The 27,574-nt window shown below is 41.4% G+C and overlaps 1 protein-coding gene across 1 annotated transcript in view; it reads left to right on the top strand.

Annotated features, from left to right (window-relative positions):
* Window positions 1-3,327: 3,327 nt before the first annotated feature.
* The window catches only part of LOC101470101 (collagen, type XIII, alpha 1), a 72,641-nt gene continuing 48,394 nt past the window's right edge, over window positions 3,328-27,574 (top strand). The window contains exons 1-12 of the mRNA XM_076891344.1: window positions 3,328-3,331; window positions 7,273-7,299; window positions 9,553-9,588; window positions 13,085-13,111; window positions 20,579-20,629; window positions 22,390-22,425; window positions 22,838-22,864; window positions 23,029-23,055; window positions 25,198-25,224; window positions 25,333-25,359; window positions 25,863-25,889; window positions 27,220-27,288. Coding sequence (XP_076747459.1) covers window positions 9,568-9,588; window positions 13,085-13,111; window positions 20,579-20,629; window positions 22,390-22,425; window positions 22,838-22,864; window positions 23,029-23,055; window positions 25,198-25,224; window positions 25,333-25,359; window positions 25,863-25,889; window positions 27,220-27,288 — 339 coding nt within the window. The 5' untranslated portion in view covers window positions 3,328-3,331; window positions 7,273-7,299; window positions 9,553-9,567. The remainder of the gene's footprint in view (window positions 3,332-7,272; window positions 7,300-9,552; window positions 9,589-13,084; window positions 13,112-20,578; window positions 20,630-22,389; window positions 22,426-22,837; window positions 22,865-23,028; window positions 23,056-25,197; window positions 25,225-25,332; window positions 25,360-25,862; window positions 25,890-27,219; window positions 27,289-27,574) is intronic.

Here is a 27,574-nt window from a genome sequence, read left to right as displayed (position 1 = left end):
CTTTGAGGGAAGTGTAGCTGTGATTTGATTCAAATGTTCAGGGGTGTATGGGCTGTAGGGATTTCAGAAAAAGGTGCAAAAGAAATGGAGTCGTTTTACTGAGCTAGGCTGACAGACGTTCACTGTTTAGACAACTGCTGCAGAAAATCCTTTAAGCATGAAAGTGAATTAACAAAGCAGAAATGTAAAGATCTGTAAATGTGTAGTTGAGTGATCATTGGTTGGCTGTGAGGGTGATTACACAAACAGGCTTTTCACTTTGTTTCACCTTTGATGTCAGTGGGATTTAGTAACATAGACCAACATCTCCAACAGTACAGTTCATTAGGACCCCAGTTTGTAATGGTTTTAAATCTTGTTATAGCAACGAGTGCATGACACACCAGGTTACCGACCAGTGAAGCTGGTGAAAATAAAGGCAACCAGATGGTGGGAAAGAGCAAAGGAAGTGCCCAACAAAAAATGGCTGCTACTGTGTGGTTTGACGGGAGAAACAGTGGATCTACAGGGTATATCAGGAGTGGAAGTGGGTTTTTGGATCTGGATATTTAGACAACTGAAACTGCACAGGCTATTCTTGGGTCAATATTCTGGGACAGAGAGTCATCATATTACTTGTTATCAAACAACAATAAACTGAGAATAAAGGGATTTTATTAAGGTAAAGTGTTGAATTATGCACATTTTCTCAAACTAAACACCAGGGCGCACGGGGCAATATTTGTAATGGTTTTAAATCTTATTATAGCAGCAAGTCTCAGTATTTTTGCGTAGTTACTTTAAGAACTTGAAAGACTTCCTTTTCAGTAAATGACTGAGTCTAATAAGACAAGGGAAAGGGAAACACCTGTGAATCTGAACGCTGGTGGGCAATATTAGATCGTTATTTCTGACCATAGCTAACCGCCACTGCTTTTACATAAGCATAAACAACAGGTGTTAGCAATAGTTGGGATTAAACCCAGCAGAGGACAAGGCTTGGAATATGATATCAATGCAGTCAAATAAATTCCACTTTTTGTGTGTGTGTGTGTTTGTTTATGACTGTAAACTTTGTTTCATGTTGTGCCCAGAGCTCGTTTGACGGGCGCCACTTCATGTGCTATATTTGAGCCCACTTCCCCAGGCCTTTCAAAGTGCCTTTGGATCAAGGTGCTCTACACTATGTCCCCTGGGTGAGTGGGTCCAGCCAACAGGATGTGATGGCAGGCCAGAATGCAACAAGAATCTTGCCTTCGTGTTTGCTTTCCACACCCTTAAATAGAGAGAGGGAGGTAAAGGGTAACCTTAAAAATGTGGAACACAATCGTAGGAATGACTGGAGCAGCCGTAATTTGACTTTATTACCCAGATCTCATATCATAATAGAAAATCCTCTAAATTTAAAGGGTCTGGGTGTTTACAGTATGCAACAGTTGGCTCTTTGTGGCCCTAAATGATGCAGTTTTAACTGAAGTTAACTTAAAACTAAAGAAAATATTAATCAAATATCATCTTATCAAATCGTAGGAATTCAAGTTATGAAATTTCATAAATCAACATTACATGATGTGATGTTGATTTATGAAATATCTCTAATTTTTAAAAAAATGTAAAATTATGTCTCTTAAAATACGTTATTCACTTAGCAAATAACAAATTAGCAACATTTATTCTGTCAGACCCCTGTAATAGGAGAAAGTCATAAAGCATTTACGTTATTCACTATTTAGTACAATGTTTAGTTTTAAATGTAGACCTGCTGACGGTGTTTGCTGTGATTTTAGTGAGCTGTCACTGTCTGTTCTGCATCCCTGAAAAGATGCAATTATTTTTCTGACGTAGTCCCTGTAATTAGATGAAGACACACACACAGGACTTTGTGAAAGCTGTGAGAATATAAAGCTGCCTGTGTGGACCAAACATTCAGTGTAAAATGAGAGTGGTGTACTGTGATGCCATGCGAAGGGTAGAGTAAGACTTTTTAAATTGCTGTAACGCCTTAGCTTTGGGGTGGCTACCAGTCTGCATGCTGTGTTGACACAATGGTAACAGAAAATAGTGGGGAACCTTTTAAACAACATCTTCTTATGCGAGCTTCAAACTGTAAACTGGTGTGACTTAATGTCATCATTTCCTCAACATAAACAGTATATTTTAGACCCTAAACTGTCTGTTTCCATTGTATTTAATTCGTATGGATTTGAATTTCACTGACAGCAGGCACCCAAGTATGGATGGAGTAGTCTGAGGAGCACATCGATTGAATAATAGTGAGGATTTGCATTTCACAGAGAGTTTTCCTCATCTTGCTGTGGCTCTCATGACGACATCTTCAGTGACCCGTGTCTGGTTTTGGTCGTAACTTTCTGTTGAATGATCCCAGGCTCTTTCTACATAATTCGGTTTTTGTGAAAGGCCTGTTTTATGGCTGTTTGAAAGCTGACAGGCTGTGATGCGAGTTTATTAACTTGGCACAATCTGAAAGGGTTGAATTTTCGTAATAATTTTACCATGTGTGGACAATGAGAAATTCACTTGATGTTTGAGTATTTTATATTACATGCACTAGGTTTCCGTAAACAGGGTTAGAGACCCTAAAGAAATGCTATTTTTGACCAATCAATCTTATTTGCATTGCCAAAAGATTTTTTTATTTATCTATTGATTACCGATTGGTATAACTCATCCGCTTTGTTTAGAAGAAAACGGTGACGTGTGATCGGACCAAAATCTTCTGAATGTTTACATGAAGCATTTGATTTCTTGTTAATCTGGTTACTTGTGTACAGATTAAAGTGTTCATGTGCCACTGCTGTAACTAGACAGAAAACAACTCAATAATTGGCGTCTTGTGGTGTTGAAAAGTGACAAGAAGTTATGTTTGATTAACTCATAGAAAAATCAGTTACATTATTTTGGAGTTTTTAACAAGCATTTGTTTCATTTTATGTCAGAAACATGCCAGACAATAAAAAGTGTAACTAAAAGCCTGGTTCCTACTGTTGTAGTGAACTACGTAGAGCCTGTGATGTAGCCTACACAAGGAGCTAATGCCATTGTCACCATGTATACCTTAGCGTGTGAACAGTGACATTTAGTCACATCTTGTATGCATGCTGAGGATTATGGCACAGATTTAACACTGAAGTGTGAATCCACTGCAGAAAGATATTTTTACTCGAGTTACCTTGAGTCTTCCATGAAAAGTGCATTGTTGCTCCACTGCTCATACTCAACTCTAAGAAACGTATTTTGGTTGCACACCATTGTTGGGTTAACTGGAATCTTTGTCATGGTTGCATAAAAACTTAGCACTCTCTCTTTCTCCCTCTGTCTTGCAGGACCTCCAGTAAGTACACCAGATGCTGTGTGACCTCCACATGATGAAGTGACTCAAAGTGATTATTTTTACATTTTGGTGACAAGTAGATGAAACGGACAATCCCCTGGAACACATCTGCTGACAGTAAAGCTTGACTGGATACGGTGGTAATCTGTAGTTTCATTGTGTAACTTCTGCCTGTCCACATACTTTAACAGTACTGATGATAAAGGAGCTTAGACCTGTGGCCCTTGGCAGGTCTGTGCAGGAAAAGCTGAATGCAGGCAAATAGTTGAAACTGAAACTTTGATTAAAAGGAAAACTCGTATGTTTTAGATAAAGAAGTATTTTAGCACCCACAGAGAAATTAGAGCTTTACAAAGTCATGAAAAACATGACTCCAAACAAGGAAAGAAGACTGAAATATTGCAAAACCACAACAAAGGAAATGTATAACACAATTAGCCACCGGCATAGGTTCCAGTACCAACATGACTTTGAACCGGATAAGCAGATGAAGATGGATGGATGTAATAATTACTGCTTCCAGCTTTAGCAACATCTTCAGCTACTTCTGTTGATGTTACTTTCCCCACTGTTCATACATTCAGTAGCTTTCACTGCAGAGAACTGAAGCATAAACTGCACATGAGGTTAGTTTAGTGTCAAACGGTGAGACACCAAACAGAAGACAGTAATCGATTTCATGAGTTTTATTGTAAACACAAGAGTAACAATGAAAAGGTGGGGGGGTGTGTAGACTGGGACGTGGGCATGATGTGCAGGATCACTGACTTTAGACACTTCAACAGAGAGTAGTTAGATTTTGGGATGAAGAGTGAGAACCAGAGGAATATTGGAGTTAATGGCTTAATTGTAAGGCATTAACACCGCTGATTATTGATCGGTGAACACAGAAGAGCTACCTCGTCAGGACTCTGCAGTCTATTTACACCTACAGGCCAGTGGACACTCTTTCAATGATGAGGATGTAACATCCTGGACAGGGAGGAACGCTGGTTTGGAGTCAAGGAGGCCGTTTACGTGAAAAGGGAAAGACAATCTCTGAATGGAGGAGGGGCCTAAGGGTCCATCTGTCACCATCTTACAATGCTGTGATTACAGCCATTGCCCAACTCTCTGTCAATGGTACTCATGACCATTGATCAGTGGTCATGGCAATTTGAATATTAATGATCAAGGAACTGACCTCACAGCCCATTGTTCAATTAGTGGGCTGGTTTCAGTCCTTATGCAAATGTCCTGTTTATAAGGTTGGCAACCTGCAGAAGTCACTTAGATGGGTGACAAAATGCTACGTCCAGATGAACAGAATCACTGTTATTGGGATTTCCTTACCTGGATGATTGAGCATGCATCAAAACATACTAATAGGAAGGTTGGCTGCTCCCGTCTGCAAGCATTCATGTGCAAGATACTGAACCTTGAGTTGTTGCCAATGGATTCAATTGTTAATACAGTCCTGGTCAAAAGTTCAAGATCAGTTGAAAAATGATTCATATTTTTAATGTTTGGATCTTAACAAGGTTCCAAGTAGAACTTCAACATGCAACAAGAAGAAATGGGAGTGAAACAGGCTGTTTTACAGCAGATCAAAAGTTTAGGACCACATGCTTTAAAAGGCCAAATCTGTGCAAGAATGTGGATTTGTTGTCATTTTCTGTCAGGTAGTCACACTATCATGACGTTCTGATGGCAAACAAATGTTCCCTTTTTGAATGTCGGGTTGTTGAACTGCAAAAGCAGGGTCTCTCTCAGCGCACCATCGCTGCTGAGATGGGAAGTAAGACAGTCATTTGGAATTTCTTAAATGATCCTGAGGGTTATGGAACAAAAAAGTCAAGAGGAAGACCCAAAAAAATCTCACCAGCACAGAGCTGAGGATCCAACTGGCTCTCCGTCAAGACACTGGACAATCCTCAACCCAAATTAAGGGCGTTTCTGGTGCCAACTGCGGCCCATAACTATCAGATGGCATCTGAGACTTGAAGGGCCTCAAAAACAAAAAACGTCTTCAAAGGCCTCGTCTCCTTGAACGCTGCAGAACTCACCATTTGGACTTTGTAAGAGAGCACCAAACATGGGACATTGAAAGGAGAAAGTTTTATTGTCTAATGAGAACAAATGTAACCTTGATGGTTCTGATGGCTTCCAACGTTACTGGCATGACAAGCAGATCCCATCTGAGATGTTCTCTATGCTCCACAGTGGAGGGGATGCCATAATTTCCTTCAGTTGAGCAATAGAGCTTCAGGAGGTGCAGGGGCATCAAGTAGCTGCTGGCTATGTCCAGATGTTGCAAAGAGCATCACTCATGACTGAGGGCCCTCATCTGTGTGGTAACGACTGGTTTTATCAACATGACAACGCTACAGCATGCAATGCAGCGACGAGGGCTCAGACCTCTACATTTGAAAAACCACACAGTCACAAGACTCAGCAGTCCATCTGCATCTAAAGGACAAAGGTCACTCTTTGAAAATGCCAGTGTTCACAATTTGGACAGAGAAGACAGATGGTTTGAAAGAGGAGTGAAAGAAGTCATCTATGTCCACTGTGAACGATCATCTTTGAACAGAGGGCGGGGCTTACGACACCAGCCGCCTGCCATCTATAATCTAATTTTTAGATCCTTTCGCAGATGCCTTAGCGTCCACTCAGATCTTGTGTCTGCTGATCTCAAAAATTCAAATGATAGGGTGAGGCAAGGTCTCACAATGGTTTCACCTGAAACCTCTGCTAATAATACTCCACACCCTTTTCACATCTTGGCTCATGTGATAAAGCACATGATCAATAGTGGGTCAACAACCCTGATTAGGGCCAACTCCCACTAAGGCTACTAATCTGGGGCTGACCATCATTTGGTTTTAGAACTGAAGAAGCTTCTCGGATAAGAGTTGAAATGTCTTCAAGAAACTTAAAGAAGTCCAGTTGCTTTCTTTCCAAGTTTCTTAGATCACTATGACCTGGATGACTGAGAACCTTCACAGACATCCTTAACCAACCAATCCTCATACACTCTCGACAATATCTGTATCAGCTTCCTCATAAGAAAAATGAAAGGACTTTAGTATTGTATCATTTCAGTTTGGTCATTTCATGATTAGTATTGTTCTGTTCAACCCTGTTGATTTTGGACTAGCTACAGATTGTTTTGGTTCTGACTCTTTAATGGTGTTTTTCCACATTAATTGTGTTTTATAGCACTTTTAATTACACTCTCTAAACTCACAGTGGTTGGATAATAATACTCTGAAGGCCCTAATGGAACTAATGGCTTTTTAAGAAAAAGCATGTTTCATGCCCCAATATATGTTCCACTTTTGACTTCCAGCTAATTTGTTTTGTATTCTTTCTTTATTGGAGTTCAAAAGCCTTGATTTGAGTTCCGTTCCCTTTGTGAAAGCAAAACACACTTGACTTTTTTAAAATTTGCTCCCTCTTGTTCTTAGTCCCAGCCCATAAATAAAAGCCATTGTATTCTAGTTCCTTGTGATTTGTTTATAATGGAAGTCACTATGCTGGAAACCTCCATTGTAGCTTGGATTAGCTGAATAACAAGATGAGCAAGGGCAGTTAAGGAGATCTCAGAGGGCTTTGTTTTGCAGAAGCATGGAAACTACAAGTTCTTCCAAAAACAACCCTTGCATGAGGCTATGTGGTGAAAACTGTTGTTTTACATTAAAACTTATGTTCAAACAGTTAAACTTTTTTTTTTAATTCATTGAATGTTGTGATGTTAGTGCATCAGCAGGATACTTTGTGCTGTCAGTGAACAGGCCAAAATAAACGATTCCCTTGCCGTAAGGTAGTAAACAGCCCCTCCAGTCATTACTACTGATTTTATTCTGGCCTGATTAAGTGCAGGTGTCTTTCATTATGTTAATTTTGTCTGTAAAATGTACTCTTCTTGTCATACTAATTTTGTCTCGTGCTTTTTTCAGGGTCCTCCTGGACGAGCAGGCTTTCCGGTAACTTGTTTTAACCTGTCTCTTTGTGTGTCCTCATGCATAGTATTGATGTGCGAGTGGTGGAGTATTAACATCTCAGCTGCTAGTTCAGAATGAAATGTGCAAATTACTACTTGTTGTTGCTTGTTGATTTTGTCACAGTTTAATGAAACTTTAATGAAAATCAAGATAATAACACACCGTTATCTTAATAGTCTTTAAATAGTCTTTAAAGGACTGTTTCCCAGAAATCAGGATTTGAAAAGGTTAGACTACCAACTTGTGCACATCCTTACAGAACCTGGAATACAAATACACCAGTATAGATGTACTATTGCAGTGAACTTTGCAGTTTTTATCACTTATATGATGAAAAGTTTCAGAGATGTCAGTACAGCAGTTGAATAGCACACACACCCTAACAGTATCCATTTGTAACACTGTGTGCTGTGATTGCGCACCTGTCCAGCTCTTGGTCTTTTTGATTAAAACGTCCATTCTCCAGCGCAAAGCTTACTTTTAATGTGTCATACACATATGGAAGTATGTACATGCAAGCATGTGTTTTCTGTTAGTATATATGCAAGTGTGAGTGTGTATGTAGCTGACTAGGAAAGGCAGAAACAGGGTGTACATGACCGTTGCAGCAATCACATTTCCCTCTTTGCAAAAAATGAATTCAGAATCAGAAATGGTAAATGGCCTGTATTTATATAGCGCTTTACTAGTCCCTAAGGACCCCAAAGCGCTTTACATATCCAGTCATCCACCCATTCACACACTGGTGATGGCAAGCTACATTGTAGCCACAGCCACCCTGGGGCGCACTGACAGAGGCGAGGCTGCCGGACACTGGCGCCCTCTGACCACCACCAGTAGGCAACGGGTGAAGTGTCTTGCCCAAGGACACAACGACCGAGACTGTCCGAGCCGGGGCTCGAACCGGCAACCTTCCGATTACAAGGCGAACTCCCAACTCTTGAGCCACGATCGGCGAAAGGGTTTTATTGCCAAATGTTGAGCAGGTTTACAACATTAGGAAAGTGCTGCGGTGCTTCAGTGCAAACATACTGTCATAAATTACACTTAAATAGACATGAAAATAAAAATAAGAATAAGATAAGAATAAAAATTAAGAATAAGAATTGGATGAGATTTTACCAAACACCCAATTCACCTCACTTTACTATAATGAATGTTGTACTCTGTGGTTCCAGCAAATAATCATGTTGGGCACTTTAAAGACTCCAGGTCCAGATTAAACTAAATGCAGTTTTGGCGGTGCCAGATTCTCCCCAAAGCCCTGATTTAAATCGGGACCTTGAACAGGAATTATTAACAAGCATTATTGCATTGAATAGTTGCAGAATCATGCTGTCAGCTCACAACTAAGTCAGAGAAACATTTTTTTTTTTTTTTGTTAAAGTTTGGTAAATTAAAAAACCCCAAACACCTAGGTTAGACTGCAAAAGGCAACAGTGTGTCTTTATGTCATTGGATGAACATTTAGTAAATATAAACTACACTATCATCTTGGAACAATCAGACTTTATACTATACACATGTAAAAATAGATTTAGGAATCAAAGCCCTGATCTGAAGCTAAAACCTGGCTAATCACCCAATCATGACTTCCTATCTCAGGTGGTTTTCAACCCGCTGCCCTTACCGTAACACTGTCTGGAGATATAAGATGGAAAAGTGTAACAAAGTAACAGGGCTACTAATAACTTTCTTCTAATGACATAAGAAATTACTGCAACTTTCTTCCATCGTCTTTCATCTTGAACTTTGCAGTGTTGAATGAGGCATGATTATTTGATAATTATGTGATTGTTTTTCACAGTGATCTTCTTTCTGCTCCCATAATTTGGGCATGGCATGTTGAATTGGTTATTCTGAATAACAAAAATGATCATCTTCCTTAAAGGAATACCATGACATTAAAAACTTTAAAAGCTTTTGTAGCAGTAATGCTAGCTGTGTTTCCATACGACTCCTGGCTACTAACTGATGTCAGAACAAAGCATTTAAGCTCTTTTAAATTTGTTATTCTCTTTTCTAGTTTTGGCTTCCATTAGGATATAAATGTGCTAACATTCGTCTCACTAACATGAACCAACCGTTGTTTCTATAACGCATCAGTGAAAAAATGAGATTAGCATAGTTCCTTGCAAATGAGAGAGTTGCAGAGACGATAAGTCTGAATGCCATGGTATCCCTATAGAACATCTGATTGACTCCTGTTCCTTCTTAATTTGCATTGGACATTAGGGTGGCAAAGGAAGTATGGGAATTCCTGGGAGAATGGTGAGTGAATTGGGTTCATGCATCACCAGCACTAGTGATAGTTACATTCAAAAGCTCTTACAACACAAATGCAAAAGGATTAATGTTACAGGATTAGATTACAGTTATTTTGAACAGTATGCATTAATACAGAAGTAAATGATCAGTACTGTGATAACAAAGTTTTCTTGAAGTTCCTTTGCTAGCATTTTGAATTACAAGCCACCCAGGGTGGAAGAAACATTAAAATCCTTTGTCTAAATAGGAGTACTGATAGCGTAATGAAAACACACTAACTTAACTCCGTGCTGCCTTGAGCTTGGCCTCTAGTCTCCTTCTCCATGGAGGGTACGGCTCCTTGCGGCTGTTTGTCTTATAGCTAAGCATCTCAGTCATCACTGCTGTCGTGGTGTTGATTAGCTGTTTGGTTACCATAATAGTCGAAGGAGGGATTTTCCGTAATGCTGCATTCACATCTTTGAGGAAACGTTCAGAGGGGACTTCATGTAGTCTTGGTAATCAACCATGGAAGGTCCAGGTTTCAAGCTCAGCCATGATCCCATCTCTCAGATTAGCTGCTCATGCATTCGCACTGAGTTTGGTACCCAATCTTAGAGTGTGGGGATGATGATATCTCCCCCTGACCTCAGGTTCTGCCTCCCTGTTGCTGTTTTACCTCATCAATTTCAAGTTGTGATAGCAGTTGTTTCTTCCAGATGTTGGAACACTGAGAAACTAGTTTTGCCATTAGTCGAGACGTTGGGTGTGGAGAATTCCATAGTAAAGTAAAACTTTATTTATATAGCACCTTTCAGGATAAAAATCACAAAGTGCTTCACAGAAGCTAAAACCTAAAAATAAAAATCAACCAAAAGCAAGTTTAAAAAGATGAGTTTTTAGCTGTTTTTTAAAAGCGATCACTGAGTCCACACATCTCAGGCTCAAAGGGAGAGAGTTCCACAATCTGGGGGCCACAGTTACAAAAGCTTTGTCGCCTTTTGTTTTCAGCCACATGTGCTGGACAGCAAGCAAGCCCTGGTCACATGACCTCAGGGACCTGCTGGGAATGTATGGATGTAAAAGTTCACTTATATATGTTGGTGCTTGTCCATGCAGAGCCCTGAAAGTCAAGGTCAAAACCTTAAACTGGATTCTGAATTTAACTGGGAGCCAGTGCAGCTGAATCAGCAGGGGTGTGACATGGGAAAACTTGGAGGACTTGGTCAGAAGCTTTGCAGCAGCGTTCTGAACAACTTGCAGACGCTCCAAAGAGGCTTTACATAAACAAGTAAACAAAGAATTACAATAGTCCAGACGAGATGAAACAAATGCATGAATGACAATTTCTAATTCGGAGCGCGATACAATGGGACTCAGCTTAGCAATGTTTCTCAAGTGAGAAAAACAGGAGCGAACCAGAGATTTTACATGGGCATCCAAAGTCAAAGCTGAGTCAATACTAACACCAAGGCTCCTGATAGACGGTTTTGCAAACGTAGCAAGTGGACCCAAGTTTTCCATAACACTAGGTACATAGGTCCCATATCCTCTGCATGTAACCCCTTCTGCTTAGATTGCTTGCGTGATAGCTTTCCAACAGCCCTGTGTTCTTGCACCGCATTATTGGAAAACTGTGCAGAAAATATCAAAAGTAAAAATAATTATTATGCAGAAAACTGTTTCCCATCATTGTTAGCTGGATTCACTTTACAGCATATATTTAAGGTTGAACTCATTCTGTTTAATGGTCACCATCATATTCTATAAATGGTGTGGTGGGTGTTCTGTGACGACCACATATCTATGAAAAGTTGTTCGTAAGATCAGAAACACAGGTCTGCATCCTGATTTTTCAAAAAGTCAATTAAAAGTAAGATAAATCAATCAGCTGAATTAAAATGGTTGAATAGTGTGTGACAGAGTTAACAGGGGGATTAAAATATGAGTAAAAAAGTGAAAGTGGCGTGTTGGCAAACAGCTGGTTAAGCCCATCACATTCATTCATTCTCATAGATGCTAATCTGACCCTGCACCTGCTCAACTTGCATAAGTTATTAGACTTTTATTAGAATGGTCAGAGTTGCTGTCCCCTCTCCATCATGGTCAAAAGTTTACTTGCTTATATAATAAAGGAGTTAAATAACTTTTTCACGCTCCATCCTCTCTTTATCACACATGTTGGCCAAGGTAATTAACAAGAGGACACTCATCGGTTACAAAGCTAAATCACTGAAGCTGGTTTGCTTCCTAATGCTAGCTGTGTTTCCATACGACTCCTGGCTACTAACTGATGTCAGAACAGTGAAAGCAGACCACTGTGTTCTCCCCTCATGTCACCATTAAAGGCCAGAGGTTTATCCACATTTGCAAACCACCAGAAACCAACTGCTGGTCTCTCAGCTTGCCCAGCTCCAGTCGCTGTTAACGGGAGATGGACAAACCATCAGCGACAGAGACAACTACACTTTGCTATGAGATGAAATAAGCTTTCAGTGCAAATTATAACTTAATACACAATAATATAATAGTATAACTTAGTAGAAAAGTAGCATAGTAGCAGCAATACTATAATGTAGCAGAAATGATATGATTTAGCAGAAATACTACATGATAGTAGCCAACAGCAGCCTCAAGGCAGTAATGTAAAGGATGGATGCACATATTAATTGACAGGAGTTTTATGACAGCGCTGTCTGAGATTGTTTATTTGTAGATTTGACAGGGAAAGCAGACAGTGATGGAATGTATTACATTACTTTGAATGCAAGCTGTGCAATCACTTCACCCTGGAAAATAATACAAAATGGAAAAAACTAAGTGTATACACACACACACACACACACACACACACACACACACACACACACACAAAATACAACAGCCCGTTATTGTCGTAGTACATGAACAATGAAATTATTGTGGGTGCTTCATACCAACTGTGCCAGAATAAGATATAAATAGTTGATATAAACAGTTGGAATAATTAGCAAACAGGAGTAATATATACAGTCAATGGGGATAAATGCAAAACAAGACAAATTCATGCAGAAATAAGAGAAAGGCCTGTCAAGAGGCTGTTTGTGAGTTTGGAGGTGTGGGACCTCCAAACTCACAAACCCGAGGGCAGCGGGTCAAACAGGTGGTGGGCGCGGTGTAGTGCTCACCTATGATGCTCCTGTTTTCCTGAGAGAGGAGCTGGCGATGGCTTCCAGGGGTGGAAGAGGGCAGACAGTGATTTTGGGGCAGTGTTAATTACCCTTCCTGTTCTCAGGAAAGCCATATATATCACCTTCCTCCATTTGATTTACATATACAGTAGTTCCCTTTAGCTCTTTCACCATCACCACCTCCGTCACTAGTCCTAAAGATGCTGCATGTCCCGAGCCCTCTCCATGTATCTAACACTGGTTCCTCTCCCTCTCTCCCTCTCTCTCTCGCTCTCTCTCTCCCTTCTTGTGTCTCTCCCCCCTCTACACACCTACTTGCATGTGACTGTGTCTGCTGTGTCTGATCCCAGGGCTTAAAAGGACACGCAGGGGAGAAGGTAAGTTTAGGAACACATGCCATTAGATGGTCCATATACAAATGTAGTTATTTAGCACAGTTAAAAAAATAACTTGATTAAACTTTAACTAAATGTTGGAGCTTAATCCTGAAATTCTATTTTTACTTTTGACTTCTTTGACTTTGCTCATCTGTGATTAACACGGCCCGATTGCAGTGAAATATAAATAGACTTGGCTAAGGTGTGACTCAATGGGTGGTGGAAGTAGTGGTTAGAGGTGCATAACTGTGCACTTCATTGTATGAACAGGGATGGGATTTGGATCTCTATTTTTCAACAGCATGTGGGTCTGTAAATGGTTTCCCACCCCAGTTAGGTCACCTGAAGTCTTTACACTCTGAAACACCAAAGTAACAATTTGTTACGCAGGCATCTGAAAAGTCTAATTTAAGACTCCTAAGTCTGTCCCCCAACTGGGGAGACCTTTACACAGGCAACGGCAGAGTACATGACAAAATTCTAGGGTGCTAAATTAGCTCACTTGGTAGAACAGGTGATCCGTGTCCACGAGGGTCAATGCAGCAGTCTGAGTTTGTTCTCTGCTCCTGAATGTTGTATTCTGTACTATGATGGACACTACACAATTTATTTAAAATGCTGTTCACTCAGCAGAAGTAGAAGATTTAATAGTTATTACCCAAAATATTTCTATTATTATGTTATTTATATTATATTGGAGAAGAGAAGAACAAATGCCAGACTGGTGACCATTATTCCAACTGCTATAAGTCTGTAGGGTTAAACACACATTAAACACACAGTCTCTAAAGAGGGAGAGTGTCAACAAGCAAAAACTTCCAATCTGTCAGATGCATATACAAATACAGATTTGTTCTCATCACTCTGAATTCTTGGCTGAAATGTGTAACAAAGGGGAAAAGCAACAACACATACCAGAGAGTCAAATGTGGTTGTTAGCCAATACATTTTTTAAATAGTCAGTCATTAAAATATAATTTTAGCCTTGGATTGCCTTACAAAAATTGTAACCTGATCATCAGGATCCATAAAGTGCGGAGGAGCAGACAATGTGGCTACTTTATGGATCACAGTGCAAAATATTTATCTTTGTAGGCTGAGAATACGCTTCAGTAGGTAATGATCTGTGTTTCGTCTCTTCCCGTAGCTGTCAGGACAAACAGAATGAAGGAATACCAAAATTATACATGCAGACATTACTGCATGTAATCTCTTAAAGCCACAGCTGATGGAAAGTGATCTTTGTGGGATTAAAAAAAAGTTTATTTAGGATGAAATAAGATCCATATTCTATGTGTCTGCTTGTGAACAACAATTGGTTTTGTTTTCTCCAAGTGGGTCCTGGTTTTGGTTGAAATTCAAACCCTAACCTGTGACTTCTCATCTGTACAAATGAAATTCTCTGACTTACCAAAGCGGGAGCACACCAAGGAAGCAACAGACAACAACCTCAAATTAAACGAACCCTCTTTTTCAATCATTACTTTTACCTTCTGGTAAAACGTGAAGTACCCTCTGAAGATTTACTAGAAGATGTAAACACAGCACTAAGGACGATACCAACTGCGACCATCCAATCAGCTAATCAACACCACGGTAGCAGTGGTCTGTAAGATGCTTGGTTACAAGATGGAAAGCCACATGGAGCTGTTTCCTCCATGGAGAAGGAGACTAGAGGCCAAGATCAAGGTAGCATGGAGAGAAGTTAGCAAACTTTTGAAGCTACAGAAAGGTGTAATAAAGAAAAGGTACCTAAGAAGTACAGAGTCCTTGGAAACTGCCAAGGAAAGACTCACAGCCTTGTCCAGCCACTTGAAGAGGTACACTAGAGAGCTAGAAGGCAGGGGGAGAAACCAGGTCGACTCCACAGAACAATCTAAGGTGTACTCTCAGTGGCAGGGAACAATATGAGAACAGCACCACCAAGGCTGGAGACGGAGCAATACTGGAAGAGCATATGGGAGAAGGACCCAATCTATAACGACAATCCACAGTGGCTAGTGAATCTAAGAGACCACAGTAAACTCCCTGAATAGTCCAGTAGGGACCACAGTGGCAGACATCCAAGAAAGGGTATGAAAAGTTGGACAGCATTAGACCCTGACATGATTCATGACTACTGGCTGAAGAAGCTGACGGTACTCCATGAGCCACTGGGAGCACAAATGAACCAGCTGCTAGTTTATGAGAGACACGCAGAAGGGACCAGTTCCATCCAACTCCCGACCAATAACCTGCCTATGAACTGCACAAGATCCACAGGACAATAAGAGCCTTCATCAGTAATGCAATGGGGATTCGGTGAACAACACTAGAGGTAGGGCTGGCCCAAAATTCATATCTCAATATTCCTTAGCTGGATGGTGATATACGATATATATCTCAATATTTTTTAAAACCATAAAGTAAGAACAAAAAGAGAGTTTTTAGTCAAAGCTGTGTCCCAGATCTCACACAGGCACTTTTATTAACGTACAGCGTAGATGTAAATAAAAAGAATTACTCGGAAATAAATTATCATTTTTTATTAAATAATAATGCTCCATAAATAAAATAAAACAATGTTGTTTTTGTGCATAACAAACTGCTCACAATTGTGCAGTCAAGATGTAAACTAAAAAGACACTGAGCATAATAACAAAGACAGATTTGCAGCTGCTCTGTTCCCAAGTTCTACTGTGTGACTGAGTTTGAAATCCTCTTTGTAACCATGTCTCTTAATAAGTGCCATATGTGGTCCTTACGCACACAATACGGTAATATTACATTGAAGCCCATGCGTATCACTCCGCGAGGCTCCTGACTACGGTAGCCGTAATGCTCCAACAATCCATCAAGCGGTGCGGCTTTGTAGCTTAGCAAAGTCGTCCAAAAACATTTTTTGACAGATTGCTGAGCGCCGTGTACCACAGAAAATCGGTTCGCGGTCAGTAAGCACAACCAGAATTCATACATAAGGTGCACCGTCGAGTTTTGAGACAATGAAAGGATTTTAGATGGCGTCAACATGTTAGCCCAGTTAGCTCGTTAACCCGTTGACGCCGTCCAGCCCCACGCACGGGGTGATCCGCGGTAACTCGTTAACGGAGATTTGCCGTGTTAATGCAGTTATGGCGTTAACATCATTTTAACGAGATCACTGCTACCAGCACTAAAATAGCAATGTCCAAATGTTTAGTTTTTACCGACCAGCTCCTCTTTGATAGTTGGCGTGTCCATCTTGTCGTTGCCTGCAGGTGAAGCGATGGGCGAGGGGAAGTTGTGTTCAGTGAAGGAGAGAGGCGAGGCAGAGTAACGTTGCGTAGAGACAAAAGTGGACGAAAGAGAGGCATTATAACGTAACATAGACTATATCGATATAAACGATATTGTCACATCTCATATCTCGTATAAAAATATATCGATGTATTTAAAAACTCAATATGTTGCCCAGTCCTAACTAGAGGCCAACACCACAAGTAAACATCAATTGAGGGATCTACCAAGGAGATGCTCTGTCTCCACTGCTGTTCTGCATAGACATGGACCCCTTTGGTGAGATCATTGATAAGACTGGCTACGGATACCAACTATGGAATGGAGCAGTTGTCATACATTAAGCTGTTTGCCAAGAGTGAACAAGACATCGATTCACTGATCCACACCACCAGGATGTACAGCAGCGACATCGGAATGTCGTTCGGACTGGAGAAGTGTAGACAGATGGTAACGAAAAGAGGGAAGGGGATTGCACTACCAGAAGGCAATACTGCAGACATAGAGGACAGCTACAACTACCTGGGAATGACACAGGCAAATGGCAACCATGAAGAGGTCACTAGAAAAGCTGTAACCACCAAGTACCTGCAGAGGCAAGTCCTGAGGAGTCAGCTGAACGGTAAGAACAAGATCCGGGCTATCAACACCTACGCCCTGCCCGTGATCAGGTACCCTGCTGGGACAATAAGCTGGCTAAAGGAGGAGATAGAAGCCACTGACATCAAGACCCTCGTCTTGATTCTTCTATCTCCTCCTGACCATACGTAGAGAGTTTCACCCAAAATCCAGCACCCTGAGGCTGTACGCTAAGTGAAAGGAAGGAGGCCGGGGCCTAGTGAGCGTCAGAGCCACTGTCCAGGATGAGACAACAAACATCCATGAGTATATCAGGAAGACTGCCCCGGCTAACTGCGTGCTCAGTGAATACCTCAGGCAGCACAAACCCGAGGAAGAGGAGGCGCCTCTCTGCCATGGAAGGACAGGCCCCTGCATGGTATGTACCACCGGCAGATAGAGGAGGTGGCTGACATCCAGAAATCCTACCAGTGGCTGGATTGAAAGACAGCACGGAAGCACTAATCATGGCAGCACAGGAACAAGCTCTGAGCACAAGATCCATAGAGACTGGGGTCTATCACACCAGGCAGGACCCCAGGTGCAGGCTGTGTAAAGATGCTCCTGAGACAATCCAGCACATAACAGCAGGGTGTAAGATGCTAGCAGGCAGGGCATACATGGAACGCCATAACCAAGTGGCCGGCATAGTGTACAGGAACATCTGTGCCGAGTGTGGCCTGGAAGTCCTGAGGTCAAAATGGGAGACGCCCCCAAGGAAGGTGGCGAACAACTGAGTTAAGATTCTGTGGGACTTCCAGATACAGATGGACAAAATGGTGATGGCTAACCAACTGGACATAGTGGTGGTAGACGGAGGAAGACGTATGTGATAGTGATCGATGTAGCAGTTCCGAGTGACAGCAAAATCAAGAAGAATGAACACGAGAAGCTGGAGAAATACCAAGGGCTCAGAGAAGAGCTGGAGAAGGTGTGGAGGGTGAAGGTAACGGTGGTCCAAGTGGTAATCGCAGCGCTCGGCGCAGTGAATCCCAAGGTAGGCGAGTGGCTCCAGCAGATCCCAGGAGCAACATCCAAGTTCTCTGTCTAGAAGAGCGCACTCCTAGGAACAGCCAAGACACTACGCTTGAAGGATAGACCGCCGCAGGATGTAAAGTGTTTTCTAATATGTTAAAAAGTTGAGCTACAACAGTAATTATCTAGAGCTATCTGTAAAACACATGCATGTCTCTGCACTATGGGGGGAAGCCGGAGTACCCGGGGAGAACCCATGCAAACACGGGGAGAACATGCAAACTCCACACAGAAAGACCCCGGCCTGATGGTGGAATTGAACTCAGGACCTTCTTGCTGTGAGGCAACAGTGCTTCCCACCGTGCCATCGTGCTGTCCATTGATATAACTGATATCAGTGGGCATTATATTGATATAATTATTCAACACAAAAAAGTTCAATCAGTTTTTGATTTAACCATCGGGAATGCGTACGATTGGCAACCATTTTATATTTATATGTCCCATGTCATTGAACAGTTTTGTGGCAAATAGAGAGTGAACCCAGATGCAGGACTCAGCAGACAGAATTAATCTCAAAATCACAGCTTTAGGATAGGATAGGATAGAACTTTATTAATCCCTCGGGTGGGTTCCTCTGGGAAATTCGACTTCCAAAAAAGCACAGCAGCGACCGAAGTTACAGTTACAGAATTGTTATATATATACACACACACACACACACACACACACACACACACACACACACACACACACACACACATATAAATACAGAGACAAATATAAATAAAATATACAAAGGGGATAAATAGAATAAATAGGAATAAAAAATAAAAATACAAGTGAATTGCACATTTCAAGTATTGAGTCTATTGCACTGTTGACTATTTACAAAAAGTATTGCACAAGGTATTGTACAGTGAGGTGAAGAGGCACTACAGCTTAGTTGTTCCCCCCTCCTTTGTCCTCCTGTTTCCCCTCCCTCTCCCCTCCAGAGAGGAGTTAAACAGTCTGATGGCGTGTGGGACAAAGGAGTTTTTAAGTCTGTTAGTTCTTGTCTTGGGGAGAAGCAACCTGTCACTGAACAGACTCTTCTGATTGTTTATGGCCGTGTGCAGAGGATGCCCAGCATTGTTCATAATGTCCAGCAGTTTCTTTAATGTCCTTTTCTCTGCCACTGTCACCAGAGTGTCCAGCTTCATGCCGACCACAGAGCTAGCCTTCCTGATCAGTTTCTCCAGCCTGGATGAGTCCCTCTTTGCTGTGCTGCTCCCCCAGCACACCACAGCATAGAAAAGTACTCCAGCAACCACTGACTGGTAAAACATCCTCAGGAGCTTCCTGCAGATGTTAAAAGACCTCAGCCTCCTGAGGAAGTACAGTCGGCTTTGGGCTTTTTTATACAGGTGCTCTGTGTTTAGCTTCCAACTACTCAGAACCCCTCCTAGATGGCCAATCTCCTTGCCCCATCTCTAAGGGAGAGGCCAGCCACCCTTCGTAGGAAGCGCATTTCCACCGCTTGTGTCTGCAGTCTCGTTCTTTGTTTACCGCAGTGACCTAACCCTCGGAGATAGACGAGTTGTCCCTGTCGTCCCCAGACTCTCCGTCCTCCATGGAAGACGGGCTAGTGGGATTAAGGAGATCCTCAGCAGCGCTTCACTCACACATGAATGTAAACATTTCTTAAAACCAAAGGAGCAAATAAAGAGTGCAGAATAAAAACACTGGATCAAAGACCCAGGACCATGACAGTGACAGTAATCCCACACTGCAAATGCTTTTCTAAATAGAAAAAAACACAATGGAACATGATCAGTGGCAGAGTGACAGAGAACAGAACAAAAAGCAGCAAATGAACCAGAACCAGAGTTAAGCAATGTGTGGAGAACTATTCCTGAATGCTATTCAAAGAAATTAGAAGGAAGAAGGTTGTCCAAGAGACAGTAGTTCAATACGTAATTGCAAGTATCTCCCATTTTCCTAGCAAAATATGAAGAAACAAGAGGTTGCGCTTCATGCATTACTGCACATTTTAATAACATTCTTCCATTAAGTCTAATCATTTATAGAACCCTTAACCTCCTAGGACCTGGCGTCCACATATGTGGACATCACATTTTGGGTTATTTAGACCAAAATACTCAATTTTGCTCTGCAAGGGCCTGATATCCACTTACAAGGACATTATACTGCTACTGTTCTATCGAAATTTAAGTGGCTCTCATTTTTGTTAGAAACAAAAATTAGGTAAAAAAAATAAATCTGCTAATTCTTTGTTTTTACATTCATCAGGTCCCAATCAGCCCAAATATCAAAGAGAAATTAAAAATGCATGCCGTGGAAGAGTTCGGGTCTTAGGAGGTTAAACAAGGATCAGGAGTTAGTTCAGTAGCCACTGGTGTTTACCCACTATCACCAAATTTAAACCAGCTTAGAATTTAAACCCCAAGTAACCAGACATTGGTGTCACATCAGCTTTACATTTCTTTAAACATTTAAACATTGTATGTGATGAATTGCTGTAGCCATTTACCTTTTTGTTGAATCCCTCTGATAATATTTATAGATGTGAGTGCTAGAGAAAGGAATCCCTTTTCCTGTCTTTCTGTCTGTTCATAGGGAGCACCAGGTGAGCCTGGCCTGTCTATCATTGGACCAAGAGGACCTCCTGTAAGTGTCTCTCCCTAGAACTACGAACCCTTTTACCTTTAATCACGTCTGCTTGTCTATGCAGCAAATGTCTTTATTAGCTACCACTGTTGTAGAACTCATCACATCAGTTTTGTGGACACCAACAGACTTTTCAGCTCTATTAATTAAATTAGACAACTCCTTACTTTTCAGGTTTGTGGAGTACTGAGCACGGATTTATGTTGGCTCGGCCAAATTGTCTTTATTCAAGACTGAGTCACTGCTCCATGACAGAATATTGTTATATAATTGCAGAGTGCATGTGTAAACGATTGCATTGGAAGTTAAGTTAGACTGGATCACTAGTCATCGTTATTTTATCAGGGAACAAAGCTGGACGCTCCATCCTTGTCCAGCTGGGCTCACGGCTAGTTATCCAGTCATACTGGTTTCTCTTGTTTTGACCAAAATTCTCAGGTGACAACACGAGTTGAATGTTTCTCCCCGTTTATAGTTTACAGGAGGGCAACTAGCCAGCCTAAGCATCTGTTTTTCTTAGTGTTCATTATTATAGTCTATCCTTTTGTATGCCCACTTTTCCTGTATTGTAATAGGCATTTCTAATAAATAACAGGCTGCAGAAGAGACTCTGCACAGGAGAATCCAAGAAGAGTCAGTCGCAAACACATTACAGTTGTGAACAAAAAACAGAGCGCTGAGGAAAACAGGAGGTTATGCAACCCGAGGCAAAACAAATGCTTCAGCATCTTTAGCATTTTCAAATTCAAATCAAATTCAAATTTTTATTTGTCACGTACACAGTCATACACAGTACGATATGTAGTGAAATGCTTGGACAACTGCTCGTGACCTAAAGAAAACAAAAAAGGAAAAGGCTATGAATAAGAAAGGAAATAAATATGAAAAATTAAAAAGGGTAAATTTAACTAGGAAGGAATAAAATATAAATTAAGGTTAAAAATGAAATAACTGTACAACACAAATTAGAATGAAGGGTAAATTTAACTGGGAAAGAATAAGATAAAATATATAAATTAAAGTTGAAAATAAAATAACTCTACAACAAAATACACAATATAGAACTATATAAGAATGTATGAAGAAATCTAAATATAAATAAATATATACACAATAACAGCAGCTGTACAAGTATTAACCGGAAATGAAGAATATAGTATAAGTGTTGTGCAAAACCAAAGTCCAGAAAGTCCAGTGTGTGTGTAAGAACCATATGTGTGGGTCAGGACTGTGTGGTGGTGTGATTGAGAGACCGTATCGCCTGCGGGAAGAAGCTCCTCCTCAGTCTCTCTGTGTTGGTCTTCAGGGAGCGGAATCGCTTTCCTGACCTCAACAGAGAGAACAGTCTGTTGTTGGGATGGCTGAGGTCCTTCACGATCTTCCTGGCCTTGGTCCAGCACCGCCTGCTGTAGATTGAGTGCAGGTCAGGGAGCTCGGAGCGGATGGTGCGCTCAGCTGACCGCACAACCCTCTGTAGAGCTCGTCTGTCCTGTCATTTTGTCATGTCACTGGGTTGGATGAATATGTGGTACATTTTGAAGCTTCACAGTCATTGCTGGCCTGAGGCGAGACAGAACATTTTTCAGTATCTGATTTCCTCGTGTACACAGAAGGAAATCGCACACAGTGTATTCACCATTTACAAAATACGTAAAAATAGCGGAACCGTTCTACTCTCAACTACACTTTTCCAGGCTTTATGTCAGACTGTCGGATGCATGTTAAACACTCATGGTTTTCTCTTTTTTTCATCTCTTTAGGGACAACCTGGTACAAGAGGATTTCCAGGATTTCCAGTAAGCTATAACCACCTGTTTGCCAGGGTTGTTTTTAGGCTATAATACTTCATGAATTAGCTGGTGATTGACGATTTTACTCATATAAAATATGTAAAAACATTTTCTGCACTCCTTTAGATAAAATGGAACATCAAACCAAAATATTACCATCTTCTCATGATTAGATTGCCACTTTGTGAGTGCTGCTCAGCACAGTAAACACAGACCAATAACTGTTTTAACTAGTAGCATACTGGTAACAGCACCTTCCTTCTACTACCACCAGCACTGCCATCTGTATGTCTGAGCAAGATACACAGTCTTTATTTAATTGCCAGTGTATTTCCTAAAAGTTAGAAATTGCATCTTTGTGAGTCAGGGACTATAACACAATCTAAATGTTGTACTGTCTTCTCCTCTCCTCTCCCAGGGTCCAATTGGGTTAGATGGCAAGCCTGTGAGTACCATTAAGTTCCTTTTGCAAACTGGAAGAACTGAATAATTTAGTTCCTTCACTGGTCATTAATAAAAATTCTACCAGCCATCATCATCTTTATTATTATTTTTTAGTTTAGTGATGTTATATGTTTGGATTGATTTAATTGTTTTGCCTCCACAAAGGGACAGAGTGGACCAAAGGGAGACATGGTAAGTCATAAACATAAATAGTGCCAATCAAGCACTCGTTATAATATAACATGAAAAGTACACAAACAGAACAAAAACAAAATCTTGTCCCGTAACTACCTGGTACTTCTCTATTTCCCGTGCTTCTTATTGCTTGTTGCTGTCTGCTGGGACAGACACATCTGTCCCAGCATTCTTCTGCTCCTTGTCAACCTCCACTATATGTTGGCTTGACTGTGTGGAACTCGACGCCCTGTTGTTCTTAACCACCTTTGGTGGTGTCTCCCACTGGGGCTTAGGGACTGGAAGTCCATATGCAGTCCCATCCTACAACTATCCTGCAACAAGGTCTGCAACCCTGGGCCTGTCAGCTGTAGTAGACTCTTGCCTCTACGGATCTGGTGTTTAGGATCTGTTCTTGTGCTGTCGTCCTCTGTGCTGTCCTTTAGCCATCGTTAGCTCTCTCCCAGCCGATCGTCCCGAGCAGTTGGGTAGGAACAGGAACCGTATCCGGAACAAAAGTCCATCACCAACCTGCCAAGGGAAAACTCTGGCTACTAGCAATTCTGTTTTTAGAAATATGACACAGGGTTATGTCAGTCAAAGGTTTTAAGGTTAATAATGAACTGGTGTGTAACTTTGCAAAAAATGTCAAACTCTGTAGTTTTCTTTGTTTCCCTCCCCCAATTGGACAGGGGGGGGGGGGGGGGGGGGGGGGGGTGTAATGCAAATGGCCTGATTTTTGTATGACGCTTTTCTACTATATCTGAGCACTTGAAGTTCTTTACACAACCTGCCTCATTCACCCATTTACACAAGCACGTTTTTCTATAATTTTTAAATGTAAGTGTTTTCAATCTGTCATTCACACACTCTCTGATTGTTGCATCAAGTCAAGTGAGCTTTATTTAGATAGCACATTTAAAAGACATCAAGTGTGGGCCAAAGTGCTGAACAGAGGGATAATATAATCAAATAAAACAGAATTAAAATAGATAAGATAAACAACATCAGAGAGCAAATTGGGGTTAGTGTCTTGGCCGAGGATATTTGGCATGCAGACAGGAGCAGCCAGTTTTCTCCTTAAAAACAATGTAGGTTTCATAGACAATTGTGAAACTATCTGGGAATGTTAGGGGAAACAACATTCTTCCCACTTTGTATGGCTGGACAAAGTTGGACTGAAAAACAGCACAGAAACACTAATCATGGCAGCACAGGAACAAGCTTTAAGCACAAGATTGATAGAGGCTGGGGTCTACCAGGTTCAGGCTGCACAGACTGTTCCCTGAGATATTCCAGCACACAGCAGAATAGTGCAAGATGCTAGCTGGCAGGTTATACGTGCCATGAGCAAGTGGCTGTCGTAGTACACAGGGAGATCTGTGATGATTATGGCCTGGAAGTCCCAAGGTCGTATCCAATTATCCAGTGGGATATGGCCTTTAGGATGGTTGAAAATGACCCAGCTAAGATCCAGTGGGACTTTCAGATACAGACAGGCCAAGTTCAAGCAGAGGAAGACAGCTGTAGCGTTAGATGTAGCTATACCAAGTGATAGCGACATCGGGAAGAAGGAAGATGTGAAGATTAAAAAATACCAAGAGCTGAGAGAAAAGATGTGGAGTGGTCCCTGTGGTAATCAGAGCACTCAGGGCAGTGATGGCAAAAATAGAAGAGTGGCTAAAGCAGATCCCAGGAATGGGAGTCGCAGGAACCTAGTCCTAGGAACACCAAAGATACTGCCCAGGACCCTCAAGATCCTAAGTCTCTGGTAGAGAACCCAAGTTTAAAAGACAGAGACCCCCCACAGGGCAAGTGGAGCAGCCCTGTGCAACAAAGTCGTTCTTTAACAAATTAAAAACACAGTGAATATAAAGTTGGGATAGACTGGATGGATGGATTTGTGCCCCTCTTCCTGAGTTCTTTAATAAACCAGTTGCTGAGATCTGACAGCTACTTGTGCAGGTCACATCCAGGCCTTAGTGGGAAGTTAACCTGAGTGGGTTCGTTCCTAACAAGAAGTTAGAACAGTCCATTTTTCAGTTTGATTGATTATTCTGAGAAAATGATTTTCACTCATGTTAAGTCTTTCACACCTTGCAGCAGCTAATCAATGCCTAGGTCATATTTAAGACAAAGTGTTTTCCTGGTGTCTTTCAGGGACAGCGTGGTCCTAAAGGACACCCAGTAAGTATCTGAGACCTGATGTCAGTCCTCTGATTACGCACTGCTCAGCTCTTTGCTACCTTTGTAACCAACTCCTCTTTTCTTTACTTGTGTTCTTTTGCTGTCCAGGGGGAACCTGGACCTAAAGGGGAGAAGGTGAGATTTTTATTTTTCATGTTTTTCTTTTATTATGGCTGGTGAGTGTACTACCCTTTATTTGATGAAAGAAGTACTCACACCATTTAATTAAAGCATCAGAAGCATAGATTGTATATAAAAGACGGGCCACTGATTTCTGGAGTCCACATTTGAAAGAGTAAATGTCTGCTTATGGCTTCCATCATGTTGTTTTTTAGAATCAGGGCAAGATAGCACAGAGCTTATCAGCTTTAACTAGCATATCTCTACAGTGTGTGGTAGCAGTAATGTAAGCAGTGTGTCAGCCTCAGAGGGCAACATTATGACACCATCAAGGTGTATGCTATCACATTTGGGAAAACTCTTCTTGAGCTACAGAACTCAACACAGTTTCCATAGACTAAACTACACTCACCGTGTGAAAGGGCTAGGGTTAGGGTTATGGCTCTTTATGCCATTCAGATCAGTTTTCTGATACTCTAACGATCTCTTTCTAATTCAACTTTTTTCGTTTATTCAAGGGTATCTGTGGCGATTACACACATCGGGTAAGGAAACATTACTACTAAACTAATTCTTTGCTGGTTCTCTTTCAGAAGAAGTCAAAGTTTAACATATTGAGTGTGTTATTATTATGTTCTTTTTTTAAGATTAACTAATAGAGTCGTTAACGATGACAAAAATAGATGAATGATAGGTAGCACATGTGGAACTGCAGTTCTTTGGCCCTCTGTCTCTGCAGTTCAGGTAGCTGAGGGAAAACAGGGTCCCTACCAGCAGCATGCTATACAGACAGATGTGTATGATTGCCAGGAAAAAGAGTCTGCTATGTAATGGAGATTTGTCTGATAAATTAGCCTATTTTTAGCTAGTCTTTAAGTTTTTAAGAAACCCCTGCAGCAGTCTGGAGGGGCATTCCTATGGTATAAACACAGTCCAGGCCGCAGTCTTAGGGAATTGCTGTTTGTGGAGTTCAGATGTTAATTTAGTCTTAGTAATAATAGACAGGCAACAATGTCTTGTCAAATACTTCGTTTCCAATATTTACAGGTGAAGATGGCTCTAATACGCCACTGCCTTTTCAGTTATTCACCTAGCTCAGCAGAGAGTCAAGCTCCGCCTACCTCTATGCTTTTAGGAGGGTCAGGTTGAGGTGGTAAATCTGCATTGCTCTGCCTTTGTCAATTTGCACAACCTCATAATCAACATCCACCACTACCATCACCTCAAAGGGCCTTGGGCATTTGAGTAATTTGAAGTTGGATGAAGGGACTGATGCAAGTGGATTTTCTCTGATAATTATCTGGTTCTAGTTGTTTATTAAACAACTACCATTCAGAGTTTGGAAATGGCTGCAATCACAGCTTTGTAAGATGATGACAGATGTAACCTCAGAGATGGTCTTTCCCTTTTCACGTAAATGGCCTCCTTGACTCTGCCCTCAAACCAGCGTTCCTCCCTGTCCAGGATGTGAACATGCTCATCATTGAAAGAGTGTCCACTGGCCTGTAGGTGTGAATAGACTGCAGAGTCCTGGCCTGACGAGGTGGCTCTGCTGTGTTGTAGCCAGAGGTTGTTTGGTTTCTCCGATGTATAAATCCTGGCAATCCTCCTGCACTTAACAGCGTACACTATGTTACTCTGTTTGTGTCGGGGGACCCGATCCTTGGGGTGGACCAGTTTTTGGTGCAGCGTGTTTTGGTGTTTAAAAGCCACAGAGACCCGGTGTTTAGAGAAAATGCATCTCAGCTCTTCTGATACTAAAGATTCGATTATGTAAGCTGGGCGAATGTTGACCTCAGTTCTGTATGTAACTTTCTGTTTGATTTGATAATGAAATGGTTTGTTGCCTAAAATGACAATTTCCATGGTGTGTAGGGCCTCTTTGTGCAGGATCTTCCTCTGAAAACCCTGGCTGCATTACGATCAAGTCATACTCTGTTGAAGGTTTGTGGGTGTCTCTGAACACCCTGTTTGATAACCCTCACTGGGTGCTGCGAGGTCATGCCACAAAGAGAGCCAGTGCCCACGAACAAAGGCACTCGTCAACCTTCTGCTTTCCACCCAGAGAAAAGAATAAAGATTCATTAATCAGGATCAGCTTAATGCATTTCCTTTTTGGTGACACAAAACCTTTACTGAGTATTTACTTGATGCTTTTTTTAAAAACTCCAAGTACTCTTTGCTACAAGCCACAGTCACACATTCAGTCAAGTTTTATTTTGTCAACGTA

The sequence above is a fragment of the Maylandia zebra genome, linkage group LG13 (genome assembly GCF_041146795.1).
Source record: "Maylandia zebra isolate NMK-2024a linkage group LG13, Mzebra_GT3a, whole genome shotgun sequence".
Taxonomy (NCBI): Eukaryota; Metazoa; Chordata; class Actinopteri; order Cichliformes; family Cichlidae; genus Maylandia; species Maylandia zebra.
The sequence above is the reverse complement of the archived record's forward strand: the minus strand, read 5'-3'. Positions and strand labels throughout refer to the sequence as shown.